General features: G+C 39.3%; 5 protein-coding genes across 5 annotated transcripts; 3 read left to right on the forward strand and 2 right to left on the reverse strand.

Annotated features, from left to right (window-relative positions):
- Nucleotides 1-1,405: 1,405 nt before the first annotated feature.
- LOC105379983 (protein FEV) lies at nucleotides 1,406-8,060 on the forward strand. The gene is made up of 7 exons (XM_048629764.1): nucleotides 1,406-1,440; nucleotides 2,011-2,070; nucleotides 2,534-2,736; nucleotides 2,928-2,993; nucleotides 3,768-3,889; nucleotides 6,574-6,682; nucleotides 7,480-8,060. The coding sequence occupies exons 1-7, from the start codon at nucleotides 1,406-1,408 to the stop codon at nucleotides 7,701-7,703; spliced, it is 819 nt and encodes a 272-aa protein (XP_048485721.1). The 3' UTR covers nucleotides 7,704-8,060.
- A 631-nt stretch (nucleotides 8,061-8,691) lies between these two features.
- LOC105398805 (phosphate carrier protein, mitochondrial) lies at nucleotides 8,692-18,392 on the reverse strand. The gene is made up of 9 exons (XM_011571028.3): nucleotides 18,239-18,392; nucleotides 16,582-16,672; nucleotides 15,725-15,824; nucleotides 13,258-13,427; nucleotides 12,635-12,796; nucleotides 10,777-10,956; nucleotides 10,208-10,345; nucleotides 9,601-9,732; nucleotides 8,692-9,229 (listed from the first exon to the last, which is right to left on the reverse strand). Exons 2-9 carry the CDS (start codon nucleotides 16,666-16,668, stop codon nucleotides 9,140-9,142), a joined length of 1,059 nt encoding a protein of 352 aa, XP_011569330.2. The 5' UTR covers nucleotides 16,669-16,672; nucleotides 18,239-18,392; the 3' UTR covers nucleotides 8,692-9,139.
- Nucleotides 18,393-18,766: 374 nt separating this feature from the next.
- On the forward strand, nucleotides 18,767-19,741 carry LOC105398806 (peroxynitrite isomerase THAP4). The gene is made up of 2 exons (XM_011571029.3): nucleotides 18,767-19,078; nucleotides 19,204-19,741. The coding sequence occupies exons 1-2, from the start codon at nucleotides 18,937-18,939 to the stop codon at nucleotides 19,563-19,565; spliced, it is 504 nt and encodes a 167-aa protein (XP_011569331.3). The 5' UTR covers nucleotides 18,767-18,936; the 3' UTR covers nucleotides 19,566-19,741.
- A 136-nt stretch (nucleotides 19,742-19,877) lies between these two features.
- Nucleotides 19,878-21,301, reverse strand: LOC105398807 (transcription initiation factor TFIID subunit 10). The gene is made up of 2 exons (XM_011571030.3): nucleotides 20,996-21,301; nucleotides 19,878-20,308 (listed from the first exon to the last, which is right to left on the reverse strand). Exons 1-2 carry the CDS (start codon nucleotides 21,181-21,183, stop codon nucleotides 20,089-20,091), a joined length of 408 nt encoding a protein of 135 aa, XP_011569332.1. The 5' UTR covers nucleotides 21,184-21,301; the 3' UTR covers nucleotides 19,878-20,088.
- Nucleotides 21,302-22,315: 1,014 nt separating this feature from the next.
- Nucleotides 22,316-23,224, forward strand: LOC105398808 (ADP,ATP carrier protein 2). The gene is given in 1 exon segment (NM_001306118.1): nucleotides 22,316-23,224. A coding segment is annotated over 1 exon segment (909 nt).
- The last annotated feature ends 4,561 nt before the right edge of the window (nucleotides 23,225-27,785 follow it).

A 27,785-nucleotide genomic window follows, 5' to 3' on the forward strand; every position in this document is an offset into this window, starting at 1 on the left:
CGATGCACATACTCTAAGCGATGCACGGAATATAGTACCGTAAGGCCCGATGTACAAACTTATCAATGTTTTTTATTCGGCAGTTTTTAACTAAAACACGAGGTACAGAAAATCCACCTTTTGTCAAATAAAAAATAACATTGAAATATTAGATTTTTCCGAAATATTCAAACAAGATATCGGCTTATCGGCTCCCCACAATTGAAAATCAACGCGATGCGTTTTGCGCATACTAATTCCAGTAGATACAACAGGAAAAACGGCCCACTGTAGGTACTACGTAACTCACCTACAAAATATGAGACATCTTGTGCTTGGATTTTTTTAGATAGCTCATAAAATAAAGCTTTAAATAATATTAAATTCCTACTTTCGACGGTTGCCTAAGCTTCGGTCAGCTTTTGGTTGTGGAGCAGACTAAATATTAGTAAATATAGGTATCGGTTATGTATATGGAATTGTTGATTAAAATTACACTAGGTATAATTGTGTAGGTACAGAACTACAGCACAAATATGTATTACCTGAAAATAAAGTCTTAATGGGATGCTAATGCTCAGTTGCTACGGGTGCGTTTAATATTGTCTATGATATCCAGCAATCATATTCATTGATCCACATATAGCATATCTAGCACATCTCTGGTGGAAAAGCATTATTAACTCACCCTCAGGTTTATAATTTATTCATAGATTACTTACTTTTTGTACCTACGTAATAAGTAGTAAGTATACTCAAATTCTTTTTTTCAGATGACATCGGATCAGATGCATTGTAAATGGATTAACAATGAAGAATTGAAATAGATCTGTGCACTATGTCTTTATCACCGTATCGATATTATCGTCATCATGAAAGGTAAATATAATTTACATGAAAACACAGCACTGAGATATTAAAATAAAACCTGAGACATTAAACCAAACTGACTGTATTACGCTATATACGTATTGTCGGTTAGATGTGGACGAAAAAGTTAATATGTATGGAAATACAATCACGGGCAATGAAAAGGTTCCACTGAGAAAAGCACAAAATTACTCCTAAACGGAAAAGGCTAGCTGAATGACGCCTTCTGCAAGATTTAAATACATTTAACAGAGCATCAGGATATTACCAACTAAAAACAATAATATCTTGTTAACATTTTAAATTACATGTTTGAAAAAATTAGGGTCGTTTGTTGTCGGCATTTTGTGAGTGGAACTTTTTCATTGCCCGGCAGTGTGCAATAAACTGCGGCGTAACGTTTGCTCACTTTCGGGGGCTTACAGTCAGTTTGGTTTGGACACGGCCTAAATATCCGTGTGATATATGGTCGAAAACTAAAGATAGTGTTTTTTTCAGGTGCATGTCTTCAGCTTCGGGTAGGCGCTCCCGGGATCTCTATACACACACGGGCGCCATGTCCGAATACACACACATAGACACAATTCACACGTAAGAGCCGCTATTTACCCACTTAAAAAATAAGATTTTAGCCATAGGTAATAAGGTCTTATAATTTCTGCTATATCCATTCAAGAAATTAAATGTAAAAGTACCATATTTCTCGAAGTGTCGCTATTAGGTATGGCCCTACAACATTAGGGCGCCTCTTAGATGTAAAAAAAAACTATAGTTAGTTAAATACATAATTAGTACGGATTAACGAAAGTTTACGGATTTACCGTAAGCTTACCCCAAATGTCTGCATGGTCCGCAGATCACTTATGAATTCTCACACCACGGGTAAAAGTTGTCGAGTTCAATGTTTATTCACATAATAAACATAGTTCATTAATAACTCGAAATATCCTAACAACTTTATATTTTTCGAAAAATTCCTATGCCGCCATTTCGATTCCCATCTTTTATAATTTTTTTTCACTTTATTTATATCACTTGTACCAATGCAGTGGATAATGAATGAGTTCAAAATATTGTGCGGTGGTTAGTCTGAGTTCGAAGAGAATGTAAGTTCACTGCTATCCTATAATTATAAAATAATATGTAATAATATGTTTTCAGATGCAAAGACGAGAGTGAAGAGACATGTACGGACTACAGAGAACAATTTCAAGTACACAGGTAGGAAACTGGATGCTCGCTTTTCAGCTGCCGCTTCACGGGTTCGTTATCGAAAGAAAGAAAAGAAAGAAAGAAAGAAAGATACATTTATTTGACGCACTGAGACAGAATAATAAGACAAAAAAAAAGAAAAAGAAACAACAACAAAATAAAGAGAATACTTAATACAGAACAAACAAAACAAATAAAGGTTGCTGTCCAGAGTGTCAAAACGGCACCAGCTCAGCATATGCTATGGACAGTGAGGCCACAGCGCTGGTTTTCAGCTGGCCCTTGTGTTGACCTCAGTCACGATCGACGTAGATAAACGTCACTATATCGTATTCCGCCATAAATACGATGCTGTGATTGGAGGAATGCGCATTAAACGACGATAAGAAACTTGTGCAACGGCCGCAGGCATAAGGATCTATATATTTTACAAAGCATAACTCATACTGAATTCAATTTAATCAATGTCCAGATGTGGCTGTGGATCGTGCGGCGTGCCCGCCCTGCCCTCCACGACGGGCGGGAGTGGGTCAGCGCTGGGCGGAGCTGGGTCAGCGCTGGGCGGGAATGGGTCAGCGCTGGGCGGCGGCGGGTCAGGACTGGGTCTCGGGGAGCGGAGTGAGGTGACGAGCACCGACCACGACACCACTGTGAGGCATTGGGATGATAATATTGGTGCGTTGGACTTTCAAAATTAGAATAGTTACCGTAGTTTACAATTTATTTCTCGTTTATTTTTGTATAAGTACTTACTTACTTTAGTTAAGAGATTTATAACGGTATTAACGGTGGATGCAGAATATTGTTGTTTTGTCTCCAGTAAGACATATTTTTATGAGAATGATAATGTGACACTCTTGTTACAGTGAGCAGTTCACTGAGTGAGCCGAGACCCCCGTCTCCTCAACCTCATGTGACAACAACACACGCAGGTACCTAATTTACTCAATAGTATGGTCAAAACTTAAAATATTTGTTTAAAATTGGACTAACTAAATGTTTATTGTAAATCACAATTTCCAGTGAAAATAAATAAATTAGTGCCATCAGAAAATTGTCATAATAGGGGGGGACATGGGGCCAAACAGACTTAATAGTCTCCCTGTATCAGCGGAACACTATCCCCGCAGGCCAGAAGTTTCTATCCAGGATAACCTTCTGCTGGGCCGACGAAATCCGAATACGGAACGACTTGAAGTCCGTCTGCTTGGCGGACTGCAGCCTCTCGATTGCCAACACCTGGACTGGATCTTCGGGAGTCTTCGGCGGCTGACACTTCTCGCCTTCATATAGCGCACGATGTTATCATGCTCCATATTAGCGTGGACGCGGGAGATGTAAATAAATGTCGACCGTTGGCGTAGCGGCCTTCAGGAAAGTTTGGTGGTGGTAACCTCACACGTCTAAAGAGTTATACCCTCAGGGTCGGGGCGGCGCGGCGCGCTGCAGCTATGGCAGTTCCTGTGTCTGCGATTAATTGTCAAACTAACCAGCTGTCAATCTTTGCAACAATGAATAGCCGGTTTGTTAGTTTAACTTCCGAACTACCAAGTAGTTGTCACCGAACTACCAAGTAGTTGTCACCGAACTACCCGTGAACCAGGTCTTAAGTGTAGTACCCACACCCCCCATAACGCCCAAGGTTAACTGGAAGAGAACATTATTGCAATAAATAATTTCATAAGTAATAATAATAATACCCTCAGGGTCGGGGCGGCGCGGCGCGCTGCAGCTGTGGCAGTTCCTGGTGTCGCTGCTGTCTTCAGGCGCGCGCTGCGTGGCGTGGACCGGCCGCGGACTCGAGTTCAAGCTCACCGAGCCGGAGGAGGTAGCTATGGGTGTTCTGATTACGTTGACTATTAAACTCTGGGCATCGAATATCCTTCCACGCAAAGGTTGTCTGGAAGAAATGGCTTTAAGCGATAAGACCGACATTTGTACACATGTGTTTGATTCAGTTTATTTTACCATAGTGACCATGTTTTTTGTGTACATACATAATAAAGAATATCTATTCTATTCTGGGCTAGATTTTCATTTTATAAAGGTAAAAAGGTAATTTTATAAAGGTATGGAGATGCTGGAGGTGTTGGAGCATCCCCATGCAAAGGGAGGATCCTCCGACCAGGTCGGGTGGTGTGGCCTGGCGGGCAGCTGCCCGACGGTTAGCGTTGGGGGTTTCTATATATTGCAGCGTAGGTGAGAAACTTCGAATGCGCGATGTAGGATTTACATAGTAATTTGCGTAGTTCCGATATTCCGATAGTATTGAATTCCGAGCGCCATCTGTTGATCTTCATCTGAACTAGTGGCTAGGAGTCCGCCACATCACTCCCCCACCGAGACCGGAGGGCGATAGTCTTCAGTGCAGCCGAGAGTCTTGATTGCCAGCCAGTGCCGCGTACGTAGTCCGCAGTGAGTCGGGACTGTGAGTGCGGTGAGGAGTCCCCAGTGAGTCGGGGTGATGCTGCAGTGGCAATGTCCACGGTGAGTCGGGATGAGCCTGCAGTGGAGCATGGTGGCAGAGTGCTGCGTCGACCAGGAGAGGATGGCTCTGCTTGCTGACCGGCCGAAGTGCAGTGTGCTGTGCCAAGTTGCTGGTGTGGGTCGAGGGTGTGACCAGGCCTGCGCGTTCGCTGCATGCTGGTGGCCATGATGCCCTTTGAGACCGGATGCTGGCTGGTTGGCTCCAGGGGCTGCTTGCTGAGGGTTCTGCTGCATGGCTGTTGAGGTGAGGAGAGAAAGTCGTTGGAAGATGGCGTGGAGGCTGCTCTGCGGGTCTTCAGAAGGCTGCGCTGATGTTCTTTACGGGGTCACCACTATGGAGATGCTGGAGGTGTTGGAGCATCCCCATGCAAAGGGAGGATCCTCCGACCAGGTCGGGTGGTGTGGCCTGGCGGGCAGCTGCCCGACGGTTAGCGTTGGGGGTTTCTATATATTGCAGCGTAGGTGAGAAACTTCGAATGCGCGATGTAGGATTTACATAGTAATTTGCGTAGTTCCGATATTCCGATAGTTTTGAGTTCCGAGCGCCATCTGTTGATCTTCATCTGAACTAGTGGCTAGGAGTCCGCCACAAAGGATCGTATAAAGGATCGGCAATGCCGATGAAGTGGAAACACTTGTGTGAATCTCTATACAAAGTATACTGAATGCAATGCATCCGTTGTCTAACTAGCTTAGGTATTATGCCGAAAGGTGGACGCTTACCTTTAAAGAGCTATGTCAGAGTTATTTTTTATGACTACTTATAGCTGAACACAAAAGAGTAGAGATTAATGTTTTTGGAACTAAACAGATTTAAACCTGGCAATAAAAAAAAACTTGTGATTTGTGGTCTGTTTCTATGGTTTGAATGTCAAACTCGCCCTGTTCCTGTATAAACAAATCGAATTTTGCTAAATTTTGGAGTTTTGTGGATTGTTGAGTTTGTTCATGAGGTGAAAATGAATAAAACCATTCGCAGCGAAGCTAGACAGATGATTTACAGCGTTTACCTACGGTGTTTGGCGGAGAATGAGGCTGGAGAAGTATTAGTCAATATATACGATGTTTATGAAAGAGCAGCGTTTTATACTGGTGAGTAGGTACTTAATTTCTAACCATTAACATACATTGCTTATATTTCTTGTAAAAAAGTACTATTTTGATGTAATAGAATGCCTTTTAATGTGTATTTGTTATTCTTATAGAGGTTAGAAAATACTAGTGTCAAACGTTACATGACATCAGGGTCTGGATGCTAATGTTGTTAAAACATCAGGTCTAGATACTTTTTTACTAACCCCCGACTCAAAAAGGGTATCGATAAGTTTTACAGCTCTGCTGTAGGTGTCTATGTGTGTCGGTCGCTCCGTGTTAGAGTAAATATTGTAAAAATATGTGCAAGAATATGTTAAGAGTCGGTATAAATTCCCCAGACATCATAATTTGCAAGTCACTGCTTTTCTAACCAATTAAATAATTTGTTGCAGGAAAATCGGTAAACATAGTTTTAGAAGAATTGCCGGGGCACATTTGAACTTTTTCCTGAGCAAGAAAAAACTGTAATAAAATATCGATGTGTGATACTATCACTTTTCTCCTATAGTAATTACATAATGGGATAACCAACACGTGTTTCAGTGCAAAAAAACATTATGAAATACACAATGAAAGAAAAGTTACAGTTGATTTGATTTAATGAAATTCATTCAAGACTGCCCCCCTCTCCCCTACTAATTTCTTCTCTTAACATAAACCTCCCCAAAAAGTGGCATTTTATAATTAGTAAATATTTGAAACATTTCAGTATCGTGACACTTTTGTCCGTTTTCTATACTATAATAGTGTGGCCACTTTCTTAGATTGCCACGCCCTCAATGATTCTCTACTCTTTTATGTTCAGCTATAGTTATGTATCTTCCGAAATACCTTATTTTTGATTAAGTATTTTAGAGGTACTCCCAAGAGTCCCAAGAATAGTTCTTTGAAATAACTTCTTTCCATGGGTGACTTTTGCATTTAAATCAGGTGGCGAGACGCTGGGGAGCTCAGAAGAACCGTCCTGCAATGAACTACGACAAATTGTCGAGGTCCCTGCGATATTACTACGAAAAGGGAATCATGCAGAAAGTTGCAGGTTTGTTTTCCTTCCATAACTAGTCCTAGCTACAATTTGAAGCCTAGATTAGCCTAAAGCCGCGTACAGACCGGCCCAACGAACGGGTTTCGTTGACCTTCGTTGCTGCAATTCGCCCTGTATTATCCTAACTAATATTATAATTGCGAAAGTAACTGTGTCTGTCTGTCTGTCTGTCTGTCTGTTACTCTTTCACGCCAAAACTACTGAACGGATTGGAATGAAATTTGGTATACATACGGTCTAGACCCTGGGAAAGAAAGACGACCGAATGGAAAGAACATAGGCTACTTTTTATCCCAGAATTCCCACGGGAAAACTTTTTAAGGCGAAGCGAAGCTCTGTCTGTCTGTTACTCTTTCACGCCAAAACTACTGAACGGATTTGAATGAAATTTGGTATACATACGGTCTAGACCCTGGGAAAGAACATAGGCTACTTTTTATCCCGGAATTCCCACGGGAAAACTTTTTAAGGCGAAGCAAAGCGCTGTCTGTCTGTTACTCTTTCACGCCAAAACTATTGAACGGATTTAAATGAAATTTGGTATACATATGCTCTAGACCCTGAGAAAGAAGATAGGATACTTTTTATCCCGGAATTCCCACGGGAAAACTTTTTAAGGCGAAGCGAAGCTCGCGGGAACAGCTATGTATGATAAATATCCATCGTTGGGTGTTCGTTGGGCGTTCTTTGGGCCGGTCTGTACGCGGCTTAACGGGCAGTATCTCAGTCTACTCTTTTTAGTACGTCCAGCACATTTGTATTATGTATTTACAAGCTCTTAACAATTTCAGGTGAACGCTACGTCTACAAATTCGTGTGCGATCCAGAAGCCCTATTCTCCATGTCCGGTTCTACGACCAACCCTCAAACAACCCTCTACAGCGGCGTGGGCCCGACAGCGCCATCTGCCGGCGGGACCGTGCTATCTCCTCCTCCCTACGCACCCTACCTAGCCCACGAGTACCAACGACGATACTATCACCACATCAACCACTTACCACATTATGATGCATGAAGTTCCAAACAAAAAGCATAGATGGCGTTAAAACATATTTGTATAGAGACTGTGGTTTGTGTAAGTCGACATATCAGTGTTATGTGCGTACCTAAATAATAATATTAATTGTGTAATGTAAAAAGGCTGTAAAGACAGAATTATTAGTTTAATAATTGGTGATGATGTAAATAAATTCACTGTATTAGCTCAATTTGTATTAGATATTAGTCGTTTCAGCCACTAGATGTCGTTGTTTCATGTTTAGGGAAAACTGTATTTATAAATTTAACATGAATTAGTTCGGTCTACAGATATTTGTATAGATTAAAGTATATCAAGCAATAAGTTGATATTAGATATTGTAAATACATTAAAACTAGCGTATAAGTGAATATCTGGAAACTATATCTCATATTTTTCTCATTCTCTGCCTGCCTGAGCTAGGCTTACTCGTCGTCCAATACCATTAAAATATGTCATTTAATCCAGTGTCTGGTGTTCACAATCACCTAATCATAGTCAAGGCAGCAAGCAAGTTAAAAAAAGGGATCTTTGAATCTTTGCATCACTGTAAATAATTACAATAAATAATGATAATAGTAGACCTCAAAAGGGATTCTTTTTTACGCGTGTCGATAACTTATACCATAGACTAATATTAGTGTATTAGTCTATGCTTATACCAATCAATCAATTCCATTTATAGAATCTGCGAGTCTTCAGTTTCTTCTAAATAACGGAAACTGTGGTAAATATTTTAGTACATATATTTAATATAATATAGGTAATTAAAACAAATATATAAGTTAAGTATTTTATTTGAGAACAACTTTCATTCAACCACTAATAGGTACCGTATTCATCGTAGGTATATAACACACATTTAATATCATAAATTAAAATATGTATCACAATGTTTGAATTAAAATAATAATATCAAAATAAATATAATAGTAAGGATCCATAAGTATGAGTTGTTTTAAAAGAATAAAAAAAAGAGAAAAAGTAAATAAAAATAATATTTTATTTAAAATAAATTAACATGATTGTTTTACACTTACAATTATACTGTGGCATTGGTAATCTGTGAAACTACTATAATACATTCGTTCGGGCGGTGTTTGGAACAAGAATTATTCATACTGGCAACACATACTTTTTTTAATTAACGTTTCAAACGTTAGTTCAAGAAACCTACCAAAGTAGGTTGGTCAATAAGATCTAAATTATTCTGCTTTTCCAGTGTTGCCAGCGCGACGCGATTTTCTACTAAAAGCTAAAAGTAGATTTATACATTAACACATACTTAACACAAAATTGCTTCACATCTAACCCTAAAATTGTAGCTAGGAATGCCATTACAATAATAATATCACTGACATAATACGAGTTTCGTGTTTCTCCTGACCGCCATTTTGTTAATGTATGAATCTACTGAGTTCAGTGTACTAGATTTACTTCTTCTGGGCAGCTTCGGCTTCGAGGCGCAGGCGCATGGATTCGGGCATGGCCGCGGGCGGGGGGCGGGGCATCCTCAGCCACACCTGAGAAGGTTACATGTTTGAGAGAGGGATAGGAGAGATGTGAGTGAGAAGGGTGGTGTGGTGTTGTCTCATACAAGTTTGGCTTCCACAGCGATTGTCGGTAGGAACAATTGGTTATATTCATAATCATTGGCAAGGTTAGCACAAATTTACGGGTTATCCAAGATCCTACGGGTTATCCTTAAATAAATCAACTGCCTTCTAAGCCTATGCTTATAAGCATGGCTTTTCTTGGTACCACTCTGCTCAAATGTGTCTCTTCTTACACTATCTATATCCAAGTATTCAGTGGTTGACAAGAAGGCATTTCAACCCTACATTGACCAGCATTAACCTAAACACTTAAACCACAAATGTCAAGTTCAAGTTACCTTGACAGCGTCGTAGATGAACCACTGCAGTCCAGTGAGGGTACCGATCATGATGATCCTGGGTCCGAGTCCCTTCCACACGCCGGCCCAGCCGAGCTTGCCCATGATGCTGCCCACGGTCGCAGAGCGGTCCTGAGGAATGGCAATTTGGATTAGAAAATGTTGATATAAGTTTCATCCGTGAGATTGATTGATCTTTTTCTACACAAAAAGTACTGAATATAATGATAGACATAGCTCTTACATCGATGTTACTGATTGGCAAGTGGCAGTAGCCTTATACGGGTGATGAAGATGCAAGGGACGCATGAAAGGAGAACCCTGTGCAGTCAGGCCAGACGCTTTTCTGACTGGCTTGTAGCAACACATTAGGCACGTTTTGCAATGTAAGCTTTTTCGTAATTTCCAGTAGCGAACAATGCGCAGACGCTAGTCGTCTCGCGATGTATAGAAATACAGTAAAAAGTTCGGCCTCAAGATATATTATTACTGTGTACGTTTATCATCGATCCCGTAGTCGCCCCACATTAACTTCGACAGGCTAATCTTTCCACCATCCTAGCTTTAATGTCACGCCACCATCAGGGTAAGTAGAAGAAGCACATACCTGGTTGAGCTTGGACACGACGGTGTCGGCGGGGTGGGAGACGATGGCGCAGAACACTCCGGCGATGTACCCGGCGGCGAAGGTCACCACCAGCTGCTCGCCCTTCGTGCACAGCTCGCGGGGCTTGGGGACCACGTGCTGGGGGGAGGAAGAAGATAGTTAGAGTATTGATAAAAAAAACATTAATTGTAAACGTGGATAGATAAATTATTGTTACATAAATGTAATAGTTCTCCATGCTGTGCAGTATAAAGTACACTTTCAAATTATGTAATAATATTTTATATTCATTGAAATGTTACAAGTCCTATTTGACTTAGTTGCGTCCAACCATAGCAGCTGCCACGTATTGGTAAACCTATCATGATTAATTCGTTTAATGCATCAGTCACAGCGCTATATTTATCGCGAACCGCGATATAGTGACCTTTATCTACGTAAATAACTGAGCTATGAATCGGGCACAGGTAAATTTTGCACCTTCGAAATTAGTTTTTAGGTTCGTACAGACCATTACAGGGCCACATTATTGACCACCTATCTAAATATTTTTCAAAATACCGTCATACCTGGTACAACAGCTCCAGGGTCCTCTCAAAGCAGGAGAACTTCATCATGGTGTAGGGGATCTGGCGGCCCCACAGCGGCACCAGCCCCTTGTAGAAGGTGCCGTAGCCCTCGTTCTGGACCATCTTGGGCCACGCCTCGCGCAGCGTGTTGGCGAACCCGGGCATGGTCTGGATGCGGACCTGTAGGGGGGAATGGGGGTTAGATCTTAGTAATATTACAGACGGGAAAGTTTGAGAGAGTGGATGTTTGTTTAGACGACCGAATGGCGTAGGGTTCTACCTTTTTTGGCATAAGATTTATTTGCCTAATCTCGTATTGCATAGTAACGTTTGGTCAAAGTCTCGTTACGCCGAAAATCGTATGGCATAAATCTCGTTTAGTAATAAGTTATTTCGCATAACATTGTTTAGCCTAATAATGGTATGGCCAAATCTTAAATAGCCTAATAATGCTATGGCATAGGTTTATTAGGTTTATACAAAGTAATAATATTCGTTTCGCTTTAACTTTGACGGAGCGTCTCCCTACATAGCGCAAACTGGTGCCTTGTATTGTTTCCGCTGTTTGGAAAACGCTCCGCTCCGCTTCGCTGCGCTCCACTTTGGTTTTGATGAACATGTGCACCTAACACGCTCCTCCTCGCTTTGCTCGTCGTCGCACCTATTTTTAGGTTTCGATCTCATGGGGTTGGTAATAATTATATTGGTCGTTAACTTTCGATTTTTTGATCATACAATATCGTGATTTTCGGGATGTAGGAGAAAAATACCACAATTTGTACATTTACTACATACTTAATATATTATTTATTAAGATAACATTAGGAGAAACAAGATTATACATAGGTATAGACGAACATAAATTTGAGCAAACGAAACTTAGGTGTTTAAAGATTGTGCCTAAAGAGTTTTAGACGAAACGAGCCTTATGCCACATAAGTCTTGGCAAAGTGATGGTTCGGCCAAAAAAATTTAGACCATACGAGTTATGCGAAATGAGTTTTGGTCAATAAAGATTATGCGAGATGAGCGGAACCCATGGCGTAGTGGTTAGTGACCCTGACTACTGAGCCGATGGTCCCGGGTTCGATTCCCGGCTGGGGCAGATATTTGTTTAAACACAGATATTTGTTCTCGGGTCTTGGATGTGCCCGTAAAATGGCAATAGGCTCGCCCCCTATTACACTGCATCTAACATAACACTCTGGCGAAAAGTGGGTGCAGCAATGCACCTCTGCCTACCCCGCAAGGGAGTACATTAGTACAAGGCGTGAGTGCGTGTGTTTTTTAATATATTTTGTTAATTTACTCATAATAAATATCTAACAGTAGACAATAAGATGCTACTTGTATTTCATAAATAGACATGTGTATAACACACCTTGACGACAAAACAAGCTCAAATCAACCTTCAGGTGACGAGATAGGGCTTCTTGTTGCCTGTGTCGGCTTATCATTATCAACAAGGCTGAAATATACGAGACTTCACACTTTACACTGATAATCCATACTTATATTGTAAAAGTGTGTGTATATAAGTATGTTTGTCTGTCATTGATCCACGAGGCTAGCGAAGCTAAGATAGAGTTTTTCTGATTCAAAAGTTAACGCGAATTTTCTCTTCACGAACAATGAGACTTCCCGTAAGGCGCAATGAACCTCAATTTACTGGCTGGCTAGAAAGTGCTTCTTATGATCTTTATAATAAGCCGAAAATATATTTCGCTATCCACGACTCTATCTTGTCGCATTAAACGTATCGTTATTTCTTTAGGCAAAAAAAGCCCTCCTTGGCAATTTTTATTATAAAATATTTTTGTGTCGTAAAAACGTGCTTATTTTCTTCCTCATATCTTACCTTAGCGGCCTCCAAGGGCGACAGGGCAATGTCGGCAAAGAACTCAGCGGAGGCCGAGGCCGCCAGGTAGATACCGGTACGGTACGTGTAGGCCGTCTCTTCATCCAGGAGGCCGGTGTAGCCCACCTTGAACACCTCGTAGAGGCCGAACTTGCAGAGACCCTGCGAGAGAGAGGGAGGTTAGAGAGAGAAAGAGATGGGTGTGGGAGAGGGATATTTGGGAGAAGTCATAAGGTGTAGTGGCATCAGCGTTCTCAGTAGGAACAATTGGATTTTTTGTTTTAATCATGTTGGATCTTTAGAATGTGAAGAAACTATATTATGAAAATCATGTCGGCATCATGTAATCTCGCTCTATATTGCTGTAATCGGATATCTGTCAATATTCCTTCCCACACTTACTTATGTAACGGCCACCATTTTCATATTTTTTCTTAATTTACGGGAGTTATACTATGTTTAATAAAACCTTGGTGGATATTCCTTAGCAACTAGTAATTCCTCAGAAAGCTTAGCTAGCTATTTAGCCTTAAACAGCCATGGCTACTCAAAATTATTTCATTGGCTGATTGAGGGTTAATTCCTCTTTAAGACAACAATAATTACATCTGTAGAATGCATACCTGTAGCGAGTACCCGATGAAGGTGGGCGCCCAGCCCTTAGCCAGCCCGCGCATGCCCTCCTCGCGCACGGAGACCTTGAAGCCGGTCACCACGTTCTTGTACTTGTCTCCGTCCACCTGCAGGCGACACTTCACCAGGTCGAGGGGCACTACGGCCGTGTGCGTGATACCTGGGGGGAGGAGGAAGATTAATTATATATTTCTAACACATACATATAAGTCCTTCCACTAAATGGTTGTCTTGAAAAATCGCTTTAAGCGTTAAGACCGCCATTTTTGTATATTATATTTGTAATTTCTTTTCTGTCTGTGTATAAATAAATCATATTTTATGTAGCTATCTATATTTTTTTCAATATTTTATTATACTTTGTGGTATGCGAAATAACAGCTTGATACCATTATCCGAGGGTGGTGAGAGACGGACAAGAAAGTGATCATTATAAGGGTTCCTTTGTTCCTTTTGAGGTACGGATCCATAAAAATAGTGCTGGTTTATGCTAGAAGGGTTAGTGATCGACCGAATGGTCTAGTGGTTAGTGACCCTGACTGCTATGACGAAGGTCCAAGGTTAGATTCTCGGCCGGGGCAGATATTTGTTTTGTTTATTCAGGGTGTCCCATTAGTCAAAGTCATGCCGGTAGTCATGACACCCGGGACACCTTGTATGTACATTTGATTGATTATTGAGTAGAAATATTGCACATTTAGTGTGTGTAGATAGTGGAAGTATATTATCTATTATCATCACTGCACCTAACACTCGTTATTACCATGGCTACAGATAGATATATCGAGCATTATGAATGCATAACAGAAGATTACGCAAGTCCCGTGACCGACATTGAAGTATGAAATGTTGGCTCAGACTCAAACTCGTGTCGACTAAAACATTCGCGCGTAAGTTCCCACCATTCCCAATATCATATGATTGCTGAAAAAACGGTTGCGTACATTGTTTCAAGAAGCTTGTTAATGATTATAGGTATTTAGGTGCCTGGAAATTAGATCGCTTTTAGCGCCTATTGTACTTACTCCTTCTTTTTTATGTAATGTACAGTCAGCTGCATAAGTAGCTATACACATTGGAACCTTGTCAATCTAACAAACCGCCTATTCATTCATTGAAGCATTGACGGTTCGTCGGTTTGACAAAGTACGTGTATAACAACTTATAGGTACAGAATTGTATAGCAGCTGACCGTATGTTGTGTGTGTGTTTTTTTTTCAATAAAGTTATATTGTATTGTATTATAGGTAACCCATTTCATTTTGAGCTAACAACAATCAAATGCTGGACATTGACTGTATTTCCACAAAAACTTTAAACGTTGTGTTTAAAACGAAATGGACCGATTTGTTAAGCGTTTAATGGCCTACGCAAACCAACCAATGGCCCTTGCCTGTATTTGAATTTTTATTAATGGAAATTGAACCGTAAAGTTACAGAAAGACGACATAAATTGATGTCTAGTAAACCTGTGCCAATGTTTCCCGAGAGTGACCTTGCCCGTGGACGGGTGTTTTTATCAACAAATAGGTATCACCACTGATAAGAGTTGACCCGATAACCGGAATCTCTCATTGCGTAATCTAACTGCGGCATAAACCTGCGATGTAATGTGTGTAATGATTTCATTATTTGCTGTAATGATGTGCATGTTTTTATCACTGATAAAATTCAACCTGATACATAATTTGCTAAACATTCCCATTGAATATAGATGAATTATATTACCATCCTACCACCTAGTCCACCAACCCGCATTTGGCCAGCGTGGGCTAGGCCTAAACTCTTCTTTCATTGGAAGGAGACCCGTGCCCCAGCAGTGGGGACGTAATGACATAATGGGTCGTGATGATATTGCCATCGTCTATTTGTACTTAACCTAGGGCACGATAATCTTTTAGCATCTGGCTTAGAATATGTAGGTCTATGCCAAGGTAGTCAGTGTCTCTATCTGGCACTCAGCGTCAACACCTGTCATTTCTCACACTTGTATAAATTAAGGCCTATTCAAACTGCAGAGTTATTCGCTGCCGCCGCCATAGCCGCGTTTGGGTAGCGGTAATACGGACATAGTGTCCATATTATGGCCATAGTGGGACTACAGTTAGTATACCGCAAGCGTAAGCTGAATAGGCCTTAGGTAAGCAAAAAATAAAAATATGTGGGGACATCTCACACACGGCCATCCGACTCCAAGCTAGGCTGAACCTGTGTGTGTCGGACAGCTGATATATCTACACAAATACATAGATAGATACATCCAAAATATAAATATGAACACCCAAGACCCGAGTACAAATATCTGTCTTTAAACAAATATCTGCCCCAGCCGGGAATCGAACCCGGAACCTTCGGCATAGCAATCAGGGTCACTAACCACTACACCACTCAGCCGTCGTAAGATTAAGTTAAAATCCCTACAGTAAAAACGTCAAGCTCGATAAAAGTCACACTTACCACAGGAAAGGATTCCTCCGAGACCGCAGAGCGCGAAGTATTTGGAGGATCCGAACTCGCAGGAGTCGCCCTGCACCTCCGCCGCCGCGGCCATGCCGGACTGCAAATCAACAATAGCAGGGCTGTACAACTTAAATCTTCACAGACTTGTGGTCAAAAGCCCTAGGCCCTAGGGGGACCTAGGGAAACAGGAGCACTAAGCTACAATTTGATTATGATGTCAATAATTGAATGCATAACAATTTATTTAATTTAGATTTTGATTATAAAATGCCCTCAGCTCTCATAATCTTCGGGTCACAGGGCAACCCTGCTGGCTTCCCAGGCTAACAGACCAGACAAATGCAGTAAGCATTAGAAACGTGCTCCCACGCCCAACTAACCTGAAAGCCCAGTCCACCAACAGTCTCCCTCAAGCATGAGTTCTCATCATCGGGCAAAGGTAACTGTTTTGATATTCGTATATATACTGAGGTAGGTGAGAAACTTCGATACCGCGATGTAGGATTGTATGGCGGGAGGTATGACGTCACGCGTCCTTGTAATTTGTTGAATACTGCGGATGCCTGCTGCCTGGCGTCTCTGGTACTTTCCATTATTTTATTTAAATTTCATTCTTTTGTTTCTTGTGTTTTTTCTAATAATTAGGAAAGTTAGATAAACATGGTAAGACAACTTCTAGTGTAGCCCCTCGAAAGGCGAGTATTACCTAAATGGACCACTAATGTTGCCTGTGGAATTTAAATAAGAGCTCAGTGGTAGAAGTGGGGTGATATTTGTCAAGAAGTTTCTTTTGCACAGACATTCCATCTAGTTTGTATATTGTAAATCTGAGTGCAGACTTGTAGAGATATTACCTGTGGGAGGGTGGGCTCGCACTGTGCGGGGCTGAGGGGGCCGCGGAAGGGCGAGTTCCGCGCCGCGTCCATTAGGGATGACAACATTTTTCTGAAAACAAATGACTGCATGAAAATTGATGTAGCATGGGCAGTTTGTGATTACTGGACAAAAGCCAGGTACCTATTGGAATTTTCAAAAATCTATAGTAGTTGTTTATTTTCTGTAATTCAATGATATTTTGGGTCAAGTCAGTCCGTGACTTCACATTCTAGCTAAAAACCAGTACTATGGTCTACCATAGCACAAAGCTGAGCTATAACCTGTTTTGGGAAGCAACATTCATGCTAACTATTTATTTCATTTTTTACTTTTGTTAGAAAGAAGACAACCTATTGTTGTGTATGAAATAAATATATTTTCTTTCTTTCTTCTTTCACATAAAGGTACACTTCAGACTAGAGCCTCTCTGATAATACTACAGCATCATCGAGGCCAGAGCCACTAAATTTTATAAGTGTCCCTTATACGTAGAAGATAAAAAAAGATAAGGGTTAAAGCCATAATTGAATAAGAGTAATCATAATGGTGGACTAGGCCTAAGCCCTTCCTTAGGAGACACATGCCCCAGCAGTGGGAGTGTGATGGGTTGTGATGGTGAATCAAAATGTGTCTGGCTTTATTTATAGAAGACCATGATAAGTGAGTAAATATGAAAATATTACAAGTTCTTTCATAGGAAACAGTTTATTTTTCCCTTTGTAAAATACTGGAATGGAAAGTAGCCTATTGACACACACATTTCACTTCAGATTTTGCTCTAGGTAAAGAGTTTACAACAATATAGAAATCTAATATGATCATAAGAATTTAATAATTACTCAACTATTAAATTCTATATTTCAAGTAAATTAGTACAAAGGCCCACTTACTTAATCCTAGATCTAGTACTAGTAGTAGTAGCATTATCTACTAGTCAGACTTTGGTGGCTATTATTAACTCTATTATTAAAAAGATATGTGTAAAATTAAGAGAAATATTTAATTAGGTAGGTACTTAAGTACCTATGCGTAAGTAGAATATTTGCTTCAGGGGTCATCTCAGAGTAATGAGCTATTCATAAAAATATGTTAGCAGGAATAAGATGAATTCTAGTTAAAATATTCAAGGGCACTAACGCGTTCAAATCAAAGATCAAGGAACTAAATCAAGGATAAAGATCCGTGTTTTACCACCATAGATAAATTAGAATTTATTATTATTATTATTCCAGCATCTACAACATGACAGGAACCAAATTAAAGGTTATTTAAGGAATTCCTAATTTAAATAAATATTAAAATCTATTCACCAGCCGGCCCCACGTCATTCGATAGATCGTTTTATTCGACTTAACATTTTCGATTGATAAACAGCTAACTACCAGGCTAAAATATATAGTTTTAACACAGAAGGGCTTCAAGATATTTTATTAATAGATTAGATATTCCCTAAAACAATATAGGGCAAGGTCACGTGCAATATTTAATTCCATTATGACCGAGATAAGTTACGTAAGGTAAAACGCCAAAAAAACGAGTTTTTCGTAACTTACCAAAATGAAAACACTATAGGTATACACAGATCACTGTAAGGCATACTTTAATGGTCTAATTATATGAATAAATACCACTTACATGTCTATAAATCCGATCGAAACTATTCAACACACCGCACCGCACCTCACGCACAGTGTCAAAGGAAATGCAGAGTCGAAGCCAGCGCCATTATCGGAAGTTACATAATCACGTGGAACTTTTTTTGACGTCTCGAAGGCCGCCATTTTATGGCTGCGTTCATTGATTAATTTTAGTCAGAACTACCAACTTACAAACTTTTTACGCAGAAATTCATGTTGCTCAGAATAAAGACTCGCAATTGTATGTTTTTTTGTATAACACATGGAATGAATACATTTTTATCCGGAAACTTGCAGGGGAACACCTTTACCTTAAAACGAAGTTAGTTTTTATACGTTGCGCGATGTGTTAAGCTCCGTACAGACCGGCCAAACGAACGCCAACGAACGGGTTTCTTTGACCGTCGTTGCTGCAATCTGCCCTGTATGATGTATGATAAATATCCATCTTTGGGCGTTCGTTGGCCCGGTCTGTACGCAGCTTTATCAGAACTAGTTATTATTTTGAGGTATAAGAAAAATATTGGACGGAAAAAAATTGACAGATCGAGGATTTTTATTATTATTCTTCAATATTGAATTATTACATTTGCATATAATCTTGTGAATAAGTGAATCGACGGTAGTTAAAAATAAATTAGTTAATAACCTCTCCGTTTCATAAACTTCTGCGGAGAAAATATTAAAATATACAAAATGCAATCAGTCAAAGTACTCCCGGAAGTCCTGAAACCCATTTCCTGGCTCGCCGGAAGTTGGGCTACTACAGACGGACGCGGCAAATATCCAACTATTCAAGATTTTTCGTATCACGAAGTTTTGGAATTTACATGCATCGGTAAGTGAGGTTATTTTTCATCTGTTGGAATAATACGCTAAATGCCTAAATGGTTTGGATATTATCTCTTATAATTAATCTGTTTGTTTATTGTGAACAGTTAAAACTTTAATCTTATATTTCAGGTCAACCCATGTTCAACTACCTTTCGCACTCCAAGCATCCAACAAAACAAACTCCCATGCACCAGGAAAGAGGTTTCTTACGTATTCAACCGGGTACAAACAACCTAGCATTAGTTGTTAGCCATAACTTTGGAGTGACCACTATTGAAGAGGGCCAGTTGGATCCCGAAGAGAAGAAAATAAAACTATGCACAACATCAGTACAACGGATGCAGTTTGCCAAAAAGCCCGCTGTCACTAAACTTGAAAGATGTATCCGACTCATAAGTGACAATACATTGGAGGTAGTTGTGTTTATGGAGACTGAAAATACTGCCATGACTGAACATTTAAGGGCTATTTATACAAAACAGGACTGTTAATATGAGTCTAGCTGTTGCAGTCTCTGTTAACTGTTTAATTTTTGATTTTTTCATCATCTTTTTACAGTTGCAGTGTGTATAGAATCCTCAAAAGTTGTAACTTAATTTATATAAATTAATTAATTAATTAAGCATCCTCTTTAGAAGCTCCTCAAAAGTTTTGACTTATTTTATATAAATTTTAATAAATAAAATAAAATAATTTATCTTATTACTGTTATCTTATATGTAAGTTTTCTTGTTTCAAATTTTAATAAAAATATGAAGTAAATCATTGAAGACTTTTACGAAACAAACAATAAAACAATATAATTATTATTTTAAAACCATTTTAATACAGTAGTAGTTAGCCTACAATATTAAATAACAAAATGAAATAAGAAACTGAATTTTGGTACACAAACATACGGAAAACATTAATTTCAGAGTAGACATTTGAGAAACATTGAGTTAAGATATGAGAAAAAGTATTGCTGATTATATTTTTAATATTAAAGACACTTTATACAAGCGTAATTTTGTCTTAAACATAGTAGTGTGGTTTGCGGGCGGTGATCCCGTACTCCTGGAGAGCTGGAACCAGGTCTTCCATCGTCATAACATACTTCTTTTCCTTAGGGCCTTTCTGGTTCTTAGAGCTTTGGGTTATTTGGCTGGATGTCCTCATTTTGCAGTGTTGTAAGGCATCATTTGCTATGTCCGATAGGAATTTTTGAGAAGCTAAAGCTATCAGTCTTACCAATCTGCAAAATTGAAATATAGGTGAGAATAACAATAATAAATCTATAGAATAATATAGAACACTTACAGGTACATGATGGTTAATCTTACAATAGGGTCAATAGGTCTTGTGAATATAGGTCCATAAGTGTATCCGTGCACACATCTGAGTATAACATTATAAATGACATGGAGGTTAAAGACAATATTTGTAAAAATATTCTATGTCTTCTTTGAAAAAATTAACTCTTTTTCTTTATAATCAGACATAAAAATTAAGCAGCTGAACATTATCCATAGTAGTGTTCCTGGTTATCATGACTTATGAGCTACTCCTAAGTATTTGGGAACATTGTAAGATGAACCATATTAGTGGATGTTGAAATGAATCAACATCATTGATGAATTTGATCATCCCAATCAGTTACTTAAATGTTTTGAAAGTATAACAAAACCAAGCAATTCCTTTAAACGGAAGTTATCTTGCATGCAGTCTATGCTTTACATACATAGAATATTCTTAACACAGAAGAACTAAAGTTACCTACAAAGCTTATATTATAATAAATACAGACGTAAAAAGGGATATATGATACTAAAAGCGATTTTTCCAAGACAACCTTTCGGGGGAAGGATGTTTATAATCAAATAAGGTCAAGACAAGTGTACCTGTTAAAGAATTTAGGAATAACAAAAGCTCTAGCGTTTACCTGGGATCCTGCGATTCGAATCCAGAGTTGTTCAAATAGTGGGACACAACAGCGTCTGGTATCGACGGGTTGTAGTTCTCCAGTTGCAGCAGAAAGTCAGTCAGGGCCTGACCCGCCGTCTCGTCCTCCCCGCCCCCTGATGGAGGGCCCATGCGACCCATTTGCATGCTGCTATACTTATATTCCATCCAATTAAACTTTCAGTATCAGTTTATAGAATGAATTCACACAACAAGTGAATGAGTTTCAGTAATGAAAATGTAAATAAAATCAAAAATTGACGCAAGCAAAAGCGATAAATGACATGACAATGACATTCATTATTTGACAAGTGAGAGATTCCAACAATGTGGTCCAACTGTTGGTTTTAAATATTAAAATTGTTAGTGTTTTTCTATTTTTATTTCAACAATGTCATACTTACAATAATGTATTTTTTTAATAAACAAAAGTTGCATTCATGATTTATATTTTCTCTAATTTTATGTAGGTAGTCACTTGTTTTTGTTAAGTTAGAGCTAACCGTAGACTTTTTATACTCACCGATTCTACATTCAAGTGGATTCTACATTCAAGTGGATTTCAGAGTATTTAAATAATGCAACGGAAATTTTAACTCGTGGTTGAACATAATTTGGTTTAGTTTATGCTTTTTATAGATATTATTGAAAAGTTAATGATTTTATTTTGACTAATTTTCAAAGACTTCATCATAGTTTGTTTCTAAATGAAAATTCAATTTAAATAGGTATAACTGATTTTACAACTTTTTAAGTAACATTAATATTGATCCTAACTAAACGCATTTTATGCACGTCACTGGTGAGATTGCCAGTTGACTTATATTTACCCATATTTCAAGGCATTCTATAGTCCTTTTTCTTTCAATAAATATACTGACAAGTGGTTTATAAGGAATTATATGTTAGTTTTGATACAAATTTATATCATCTCGCTCTATGCTCATAAATAAAATACAGAAAATAATTTATATTTCAGTAAAATACACAAAACATGTTTTTTATTAGGGAATATTTAAATAATAAAATTGCCACACTGGCCTCGTGGTACTTTTGTGGCTAGGTTGGCAGCACTCGCCCCTTCCTCCTTCTTTTGCGCCGATCCGCCGGGCAGACTTGCGAGTGAACGTGATCGATCGAATTTCTAAAAAGGCACACACCTATCCCCTGTGCTCCCGTGATCACGAAATTACCTCAAATCTCCTGATAGAATAATCGGGAGTTAGTAATTCGTGTCACTATCCCGCGTAGTCGTCCATCTCGACCAGTACCCGTGTGAGCCAATCCCACATAGAACAAAATGTCGAACCTCACCGATCCCGTCGCGTTCGCGAAGGACTTCCTCGCTGGAGGAATCTCCGCCGCCGTCTCCAAGACCGCCGTGGCTCCCATCGAGCGCGTGAAGCTGCTGCTCCAGGTCCAGCATGTCAGCAAGCAGATCGCGGAGGCTGACCGCTACAAGGGTATCATCGACGCCTTCGTGCGCATCCCCAAGGAGCAGGGATTCACCTCCTTCTGGCGTGGAAACATGGCCAACGTGATCAGGTACTTCCCCACCCAGGCCCTGAACTTCGCCTTCAAGGACAAGTACAAGCAGGTGTTCCTCGGAGGAGTCGACAAGAGGACCCAGTTCTGGCGCTGGTTCGCCGGAAACCTGGCCTCCGGTGGCGCCGCCGGAGCCACCTCGCTGTGCTTCGTGTACCCTCTGGACTTCGCCCGTACCCGTCTGGCCGCTGACGTCGGCAAGGGAGGCAAGGACGGCGCCCGTGAGTTCACCGGTCTCGGCCAGTGCCTCACCAAGATCTTCAAGTCCGACGGTCTCATCGGTCTCTACAGAGGATTCGGTGTGTCGGTCCAGGGTATCATCATCTACCGTGCCTCATACTTCGGATTCTACGACACCGCCCGTGGTATGCTGCCCGACCAGAAGAACATCCCCCTGGTTGTGAGCTGGGCCATCGCTCAGTCCGTCACCACCGTGGCCGGAATCATGTCCTACCCCTTCGACACCGTGCGTAGGCGTATGATGATGCAGTCTGGACGTGCTAAGGCTGACATCCTGTACACCGGCACCCTCCACTGCTGGGCCACCATCGCCAAGACTGAGGGTATGGGCGCCTTCTTCAAGGGAGCCTTCTCAAACGTCCTCCGAGGTACCGGTGGTGCGTTCGTGCTTGTCTTATACGATGAGATCAAGAAGGTCTTGTAAGTTAATTCTAAGAATGTTACCTTAAATCAATTTGTGATTCCGATCACCACAAATAGCCGTTCCCATGAAATCATGTATTATTAGACGCAAAATCGAACTTAGTAACTTATTTTTAGTTAATAAAGCGTTATACAATGATTCCAAGCTATTGTTCTTTTAAATCTATCAAATCATGTTACATAATTGCTCAGTTCTGTAGTAACTAAATGTGAAATTCCATTCAAATCCAGAATTATGATTGCTTTGTCATTTTAAAACACCTTTTTTTCTGTGATCACTCATTCAGCCAGTGACATGTTATATAACATCTGACCTCATTTCTGTCTTTTAGGCCAAGGTGATTGTAGCATAACAAGATTGAACCTCCTTGCTATACTATCTTAATGGATATAAGTGTGATACCTAAACTAGGTGAATTATGTTTAAAAGTGAAAATCTACAAAACCTAACCTCAAAAGTGGACTTGATTGTAACTAGTGTGAGGTTGTTTGAAGCTGCTGTGTTATGTAACAGTCATATTTGAGTGATCCTGTGCATAGTTACTGAAAATCTTATGATTTAAACAGCTGTTATGTAACAATGCAAGTTGTAGAATGTGCTTGAGAAAAGAGTGTGTGGTCTTTATGTAGTTCACTTTCAAAAAGTGGTTCACATTGTAGTCCGTAACTACCAATCCATCTTGTTGTATTCTTGTGGCTAATTGTAAAAGGCTAAGCCAGGTATACTGTTGAAGTTATCATTGAAAGAATATTTTCCTCGCCGTGGGTTTTTCAAATGGAAAATCCACATTAAAAACCGAGTGATAATAATATAGTAAATTTAAAAGGATAATGTTGTTTTTTTTAGTCAAACCTTATTAGTGTAGTTCATGTTATCCAGCTAGATATCATAGATTCTCTTTTATTTAGCAAATTCATTACATGATCAATACTTCATACCTACCTAGGTATGTAGCTATATGATAAGCTAGATAGGTTACTCAAGGCTACAAACATAGGACTTTGTCCACATTCATCTAGCTCATACAACAATTTTAGAATTCAACCTTGCAGCTTGTGAATAGAGCTGTTTATGCAACAGCCAAAACTATCACGTTTGGATGTCTGCCACGAGTGATGATAATTTAGCTACATAGGAAGGGTGAAATATAGTTTGTACGTCGGTAGTCAAAGATAGTTACTGTTTTACAAATGGACGCTTAAATTCCAGGGCTGATTTTTCAATGGGCAGATAAACGTTATCTGAGGAATAATTCTGATGCTGTCACATCTGAATATTTGTATTAGACAGTGACAGCAACAATGTTATTCGGGTTATTCCTCTGATAACTATATCTGACCATTGAAAAATCAGCCCTTAGAGTTTTAAAAAGCATTGTAATGTTTTTAACTTTGATGGTTCAACTGCATAGTTAGCTGAAAGGTCTATCTCCTGAATAACGACACACCGAGACCCGGAAGATCTGCTGAGGACCTTGACTGCCAATCAACCTCCATTTCTTATCAAGACGTGCTACGCATGCTGGAAAACCCCGGGTTTAAGGAGATTTAGTAAGTATTGTTACGTTGTAGGAAGGTCAAAATCTTATTTCGGTATATAACTACTAAATTATTAAGTAAGTTATGAGGGTAGATATAGTTCTTTCTCGCAAAGTAGGGTAATTCTATGGAGGTCAAGGAACTTTACTTCTAATGCAGGTTAACGAACCTTGACCTCATTTGATCCTAGGAATAATGACTTAACGCTGAAGCTCGTTGTGTTTTCTTTTTATTTATGTGACGTGTGAAGCTCTCAATGCATCTCCTTCCTACTGTATGAATCTTGATTTATTATAAATAGTAATTACTTGACAGCCACTTTGTATTCTACATACAAGCTTGTAGACCGGCTACAGTAAACCTATAAAGACCTGAAAAGTCTGAAAACGGAAGTGGATTTTAACTAAGTAATTCTTAAATACCGTATTTAATGGAACTATTATATTTATTTAAGGACAAATCCGTTAAAAAGCCATTATTTAATCGGTAAGTATTTTATTTTTTATGTCATAATGTAAATGTAACTTAAATAGGTAACTGACTATGATAAAAATGGGTTCCCCTCATCTCGCCTAATCTTTATTGCCCTAAACTCGTTTCGCATAACTCGTAAGGTCTAAACTTTTTTGGTAGAGTCATCACTTCGCCAAGACTTATGTGGCATAAGACTCGTTTCGTCTAAAACTCTTTTGGCACAAACTTCAAGCACCTAAGTCTCGTTTGCTCAAATTGTTCGTATTGGTATAATCTTGTTTCCCCTAATATTATCTTAATAAATACTCTATTAAGTATTTAGTAAATGTACAAATTGTGGTATTTTTCTCCTACATCCCGAAAATCACGATATTGAATGATCAAAATATCGAAAATGAATGACCATTATAATGATTACTAACGCCATTAAACCCCATGGGATCGAAACCTAAAGATAGGTGCGACGACGAGCAAAGCGAGGAGGAGCGTGTTAGGTGCACATTATCGTCAAAAGCAAAGCGGAGCGTTTCCCACATAGCGGCCACAATACAAGGCACCAGTTTGCGCTATGTAGGGAGACGCTCCATCAAAGTTAAAGCCAAACGAATATTATTACTTTGTACAACCTATGCCATAGCATTATTAGGCTATTCAAGATTTGGCCATACTATTATTAGGCTAAACATCATTTTGCGAAGTAATTTTTTACTAAAAGAGAGTTATGCCATACGATTTTAGGCGAAACGAGACTTTGACCAAACGTTACTATGCAATATGAGATTAGGCAAATAAATCTTAGGCCAAAAAAGGGAGAACCGATAAAAACTCTTAGCAAAATCGCACTCCTTTATAGTTGGACTGTACTTCCTTTATGAGACAGCGAAGCAAGTTCCTATACTTTGTAAAATTTAGCACTAGTCCTATCAGTCCTATCTTATGACGTTTGATGGACAGATCCTTATACGGTGAATAAAGTTAATGACTTAGGGCCACTTGCAACAACATATTAAATCTATATTTAGGGTTAAATCTCGATTTAGTGTCAAATTAATGCAAATGACAAATAAAATGTATGGATTTTGAATCTGTCATCATCATCTATAGGGCTCATGCTATGTAGTTACCTGCTTACCAAGACGAGCCACGGCCAAGAGCATACAAAGGTAAACGAAACGTCAAACTCCTTGGAATATTTCTTCCACGCTCCTTGGTTAGTCACCATGACAGTTCACCATAAAAGATAGGTTTCCTTCCACTATGTTTCCACCAAGGACTTTGAAAGTATATCAAAGTCCTTGGGTTTCCACTAGTTACCACCGCACACATGATGACATTTTAAAAAAAATTACCGGGGTGGTGGGTCCCAACTCCGGCTATTTTACACGCCCAAGCTAGTTACTGTTTTACAAACCTCCAAAGGGATCAAATCCAACCAAGCAAATTAGGATTTTTCAGAAATGTGAATCCAGGGAAGTTATAACCTACGTAACCTATTTTAATTTGTAGGATTCTCCCTCTGGGCTCTTCCATTCGAGACACAAATAGAGACTGATCAATAATTCGAAGGCCGCGCCTGAAAGCAACAAGAGCGAGGAAACCCATTGAAATGTACGTATATACCTGTATCACCTGTCTAGAATCTAGGTAGGAAACAGTGAATGAAACAGCTTTATCTCAACTGCAATTTATGTAAATACCATGCATTCTTTTGAAAATCCATCTGTTACTTACATAAATAAGTTTGATTGTTCAGGCGGAAAGTTAAGCCGTAAGTAACTACAAAAAAAGATTCACACATGGAAGTAATAAGTACTTACTTTATATTACTTAAAATACGTAAGTAGGTACAGTATGGGCCAGAGAAACCTATGATTCCTCTGGTAGCACAGTAGCACTGTTACTCGGGCATTTTCTGTGATAACAGAAGAAGTTGGACGTGTACTTATCTGTCTGTGTCAATGTAGAAATTCGGGTTAAACCGAATCTCAAATTTTAATCAGAAAGTGACAGATATCAAAATATGTCAAAATCGGTACTTAGTTATAGCTTTTGTTGAACAGAGTTAGTTGGTTCAAGTGAAAGCACGTGGTATAATAATGTACCTATTGAATAGGGTTCCTTCGTTGTACACTCGAACGAGTCACAAAGATTTTATCTTTAAACGTTATAGGTACCTACCGACTAACATATTTTCTGAATACTTAACTGGTATGATAAATAAGGAAAATTCATAATGACCACGTGTCCTACATTGTGAACTAATCAAATCTGATAAGTAGGTACTTCATTAAATTGATTTAAGTAGTTAAGTACGTACTTATTTAACGACATCTCCATGTTATCTAAGTATTGTAGAACCGTTTTTATTATGACCTTAGCAAGATAAATGCTTTCTTCTGTTACAAGTAGGTACAAGAGACACCAGTCAATATAAAACGTGCTCAGATATAATTCCTACGTGTTTATGAAAGCTCATTTCTTTAGATCTCGGTAATTAACTGTGTAAGTATAATTTATAATTTTATTGTAAGTATACCAATGACTCAGGC

Source organism: Plutella xylostella, chromosome 24, assembly GCF_932276165.1.
Source record: "Plutella xylostella chromosome 24, ilPluXylo3.1, whole genome shotgun sequence".
Lineage (NCBI taxonomy): Eukaryota > Metazoa > Arthropoda > Insecta > Lepidoptera > Plutellidae > Plutella > Plutella xylostella.

Excerpts from the sequence above, each read along its gene's own strand:
- LOC105379983 (XM_048629764.1), top strand. The coding sequence starts at position 1,406 with ATGTCCGAATACACACACATAGACACAATTCACAC. Across the intron at positions 1,441-2,010 it reads CACATAGACACAATTCACAC|ATGCAAAGACGAGAGTGAAG; the intron begins GTAAGAGCCGCT and ends ATATGTTTTCAG. Across the intron at positions 3,890-6,573 it reads AGCTCACCGAGCCGGAGGAG|GTGGCGAGACGCTGGGGAGC; the intron begins GTAGCTATGGGT and ends CATTTAAATCAG.
- LOC105398805 (XM_011571028.3), bottom strand. The coding sequence starts at position 16,668 with ATGTTGTCATCCCTAATGGACGCGGCGCGGAACTCGCCCTTCCGCGGC. Across the intron at positions 10,346-10,776 it reads CCCTGGAGCTGTTGTACCAG|CACGTGGTCCCCAAGCCCCG; the intron begins GTATGACGGTAT and ends TCCTCCCCCCAG. Across the intron at positions 9,230-9,600 it reads TCATCTACGACGCTGTCAAG|GTGTGGCTGAGGATGCCCCG; the intron begins GTAACTTGAACT and ends TAACCTTCTCAG.
- LOC105398806 (XM_011571029.3), top strand. The coding sequence starts at position 18,937 with ATGCAATCAGTCAAAGTACTCCCGGAAGTCCTGAAACCCATTTCCTGG. Across the intron at positions 19,079-19,203 it reads TTTGGAATTTACATGCATCG|GTCAACCCATGTTCAACTAC; the intron begins GTAAGTGAGGTT and ends CTTATATTTCAG.
- LOC105398807 (XM_011571030.3), bottom strand. The coding sequence starts at position 21,183 with ATGGAATATAAGTATAGCAGCATGCAAATGGGTCGCATGGGCCCTCCA. Across the intron at positions 20,309-20,995 it reads TTCGAATCGCAGGATCCCAG|ATTGGTAAGACTGATAGCTT; the intron begins GTAAACGCTAGA and ends TCAATTTTGCAG.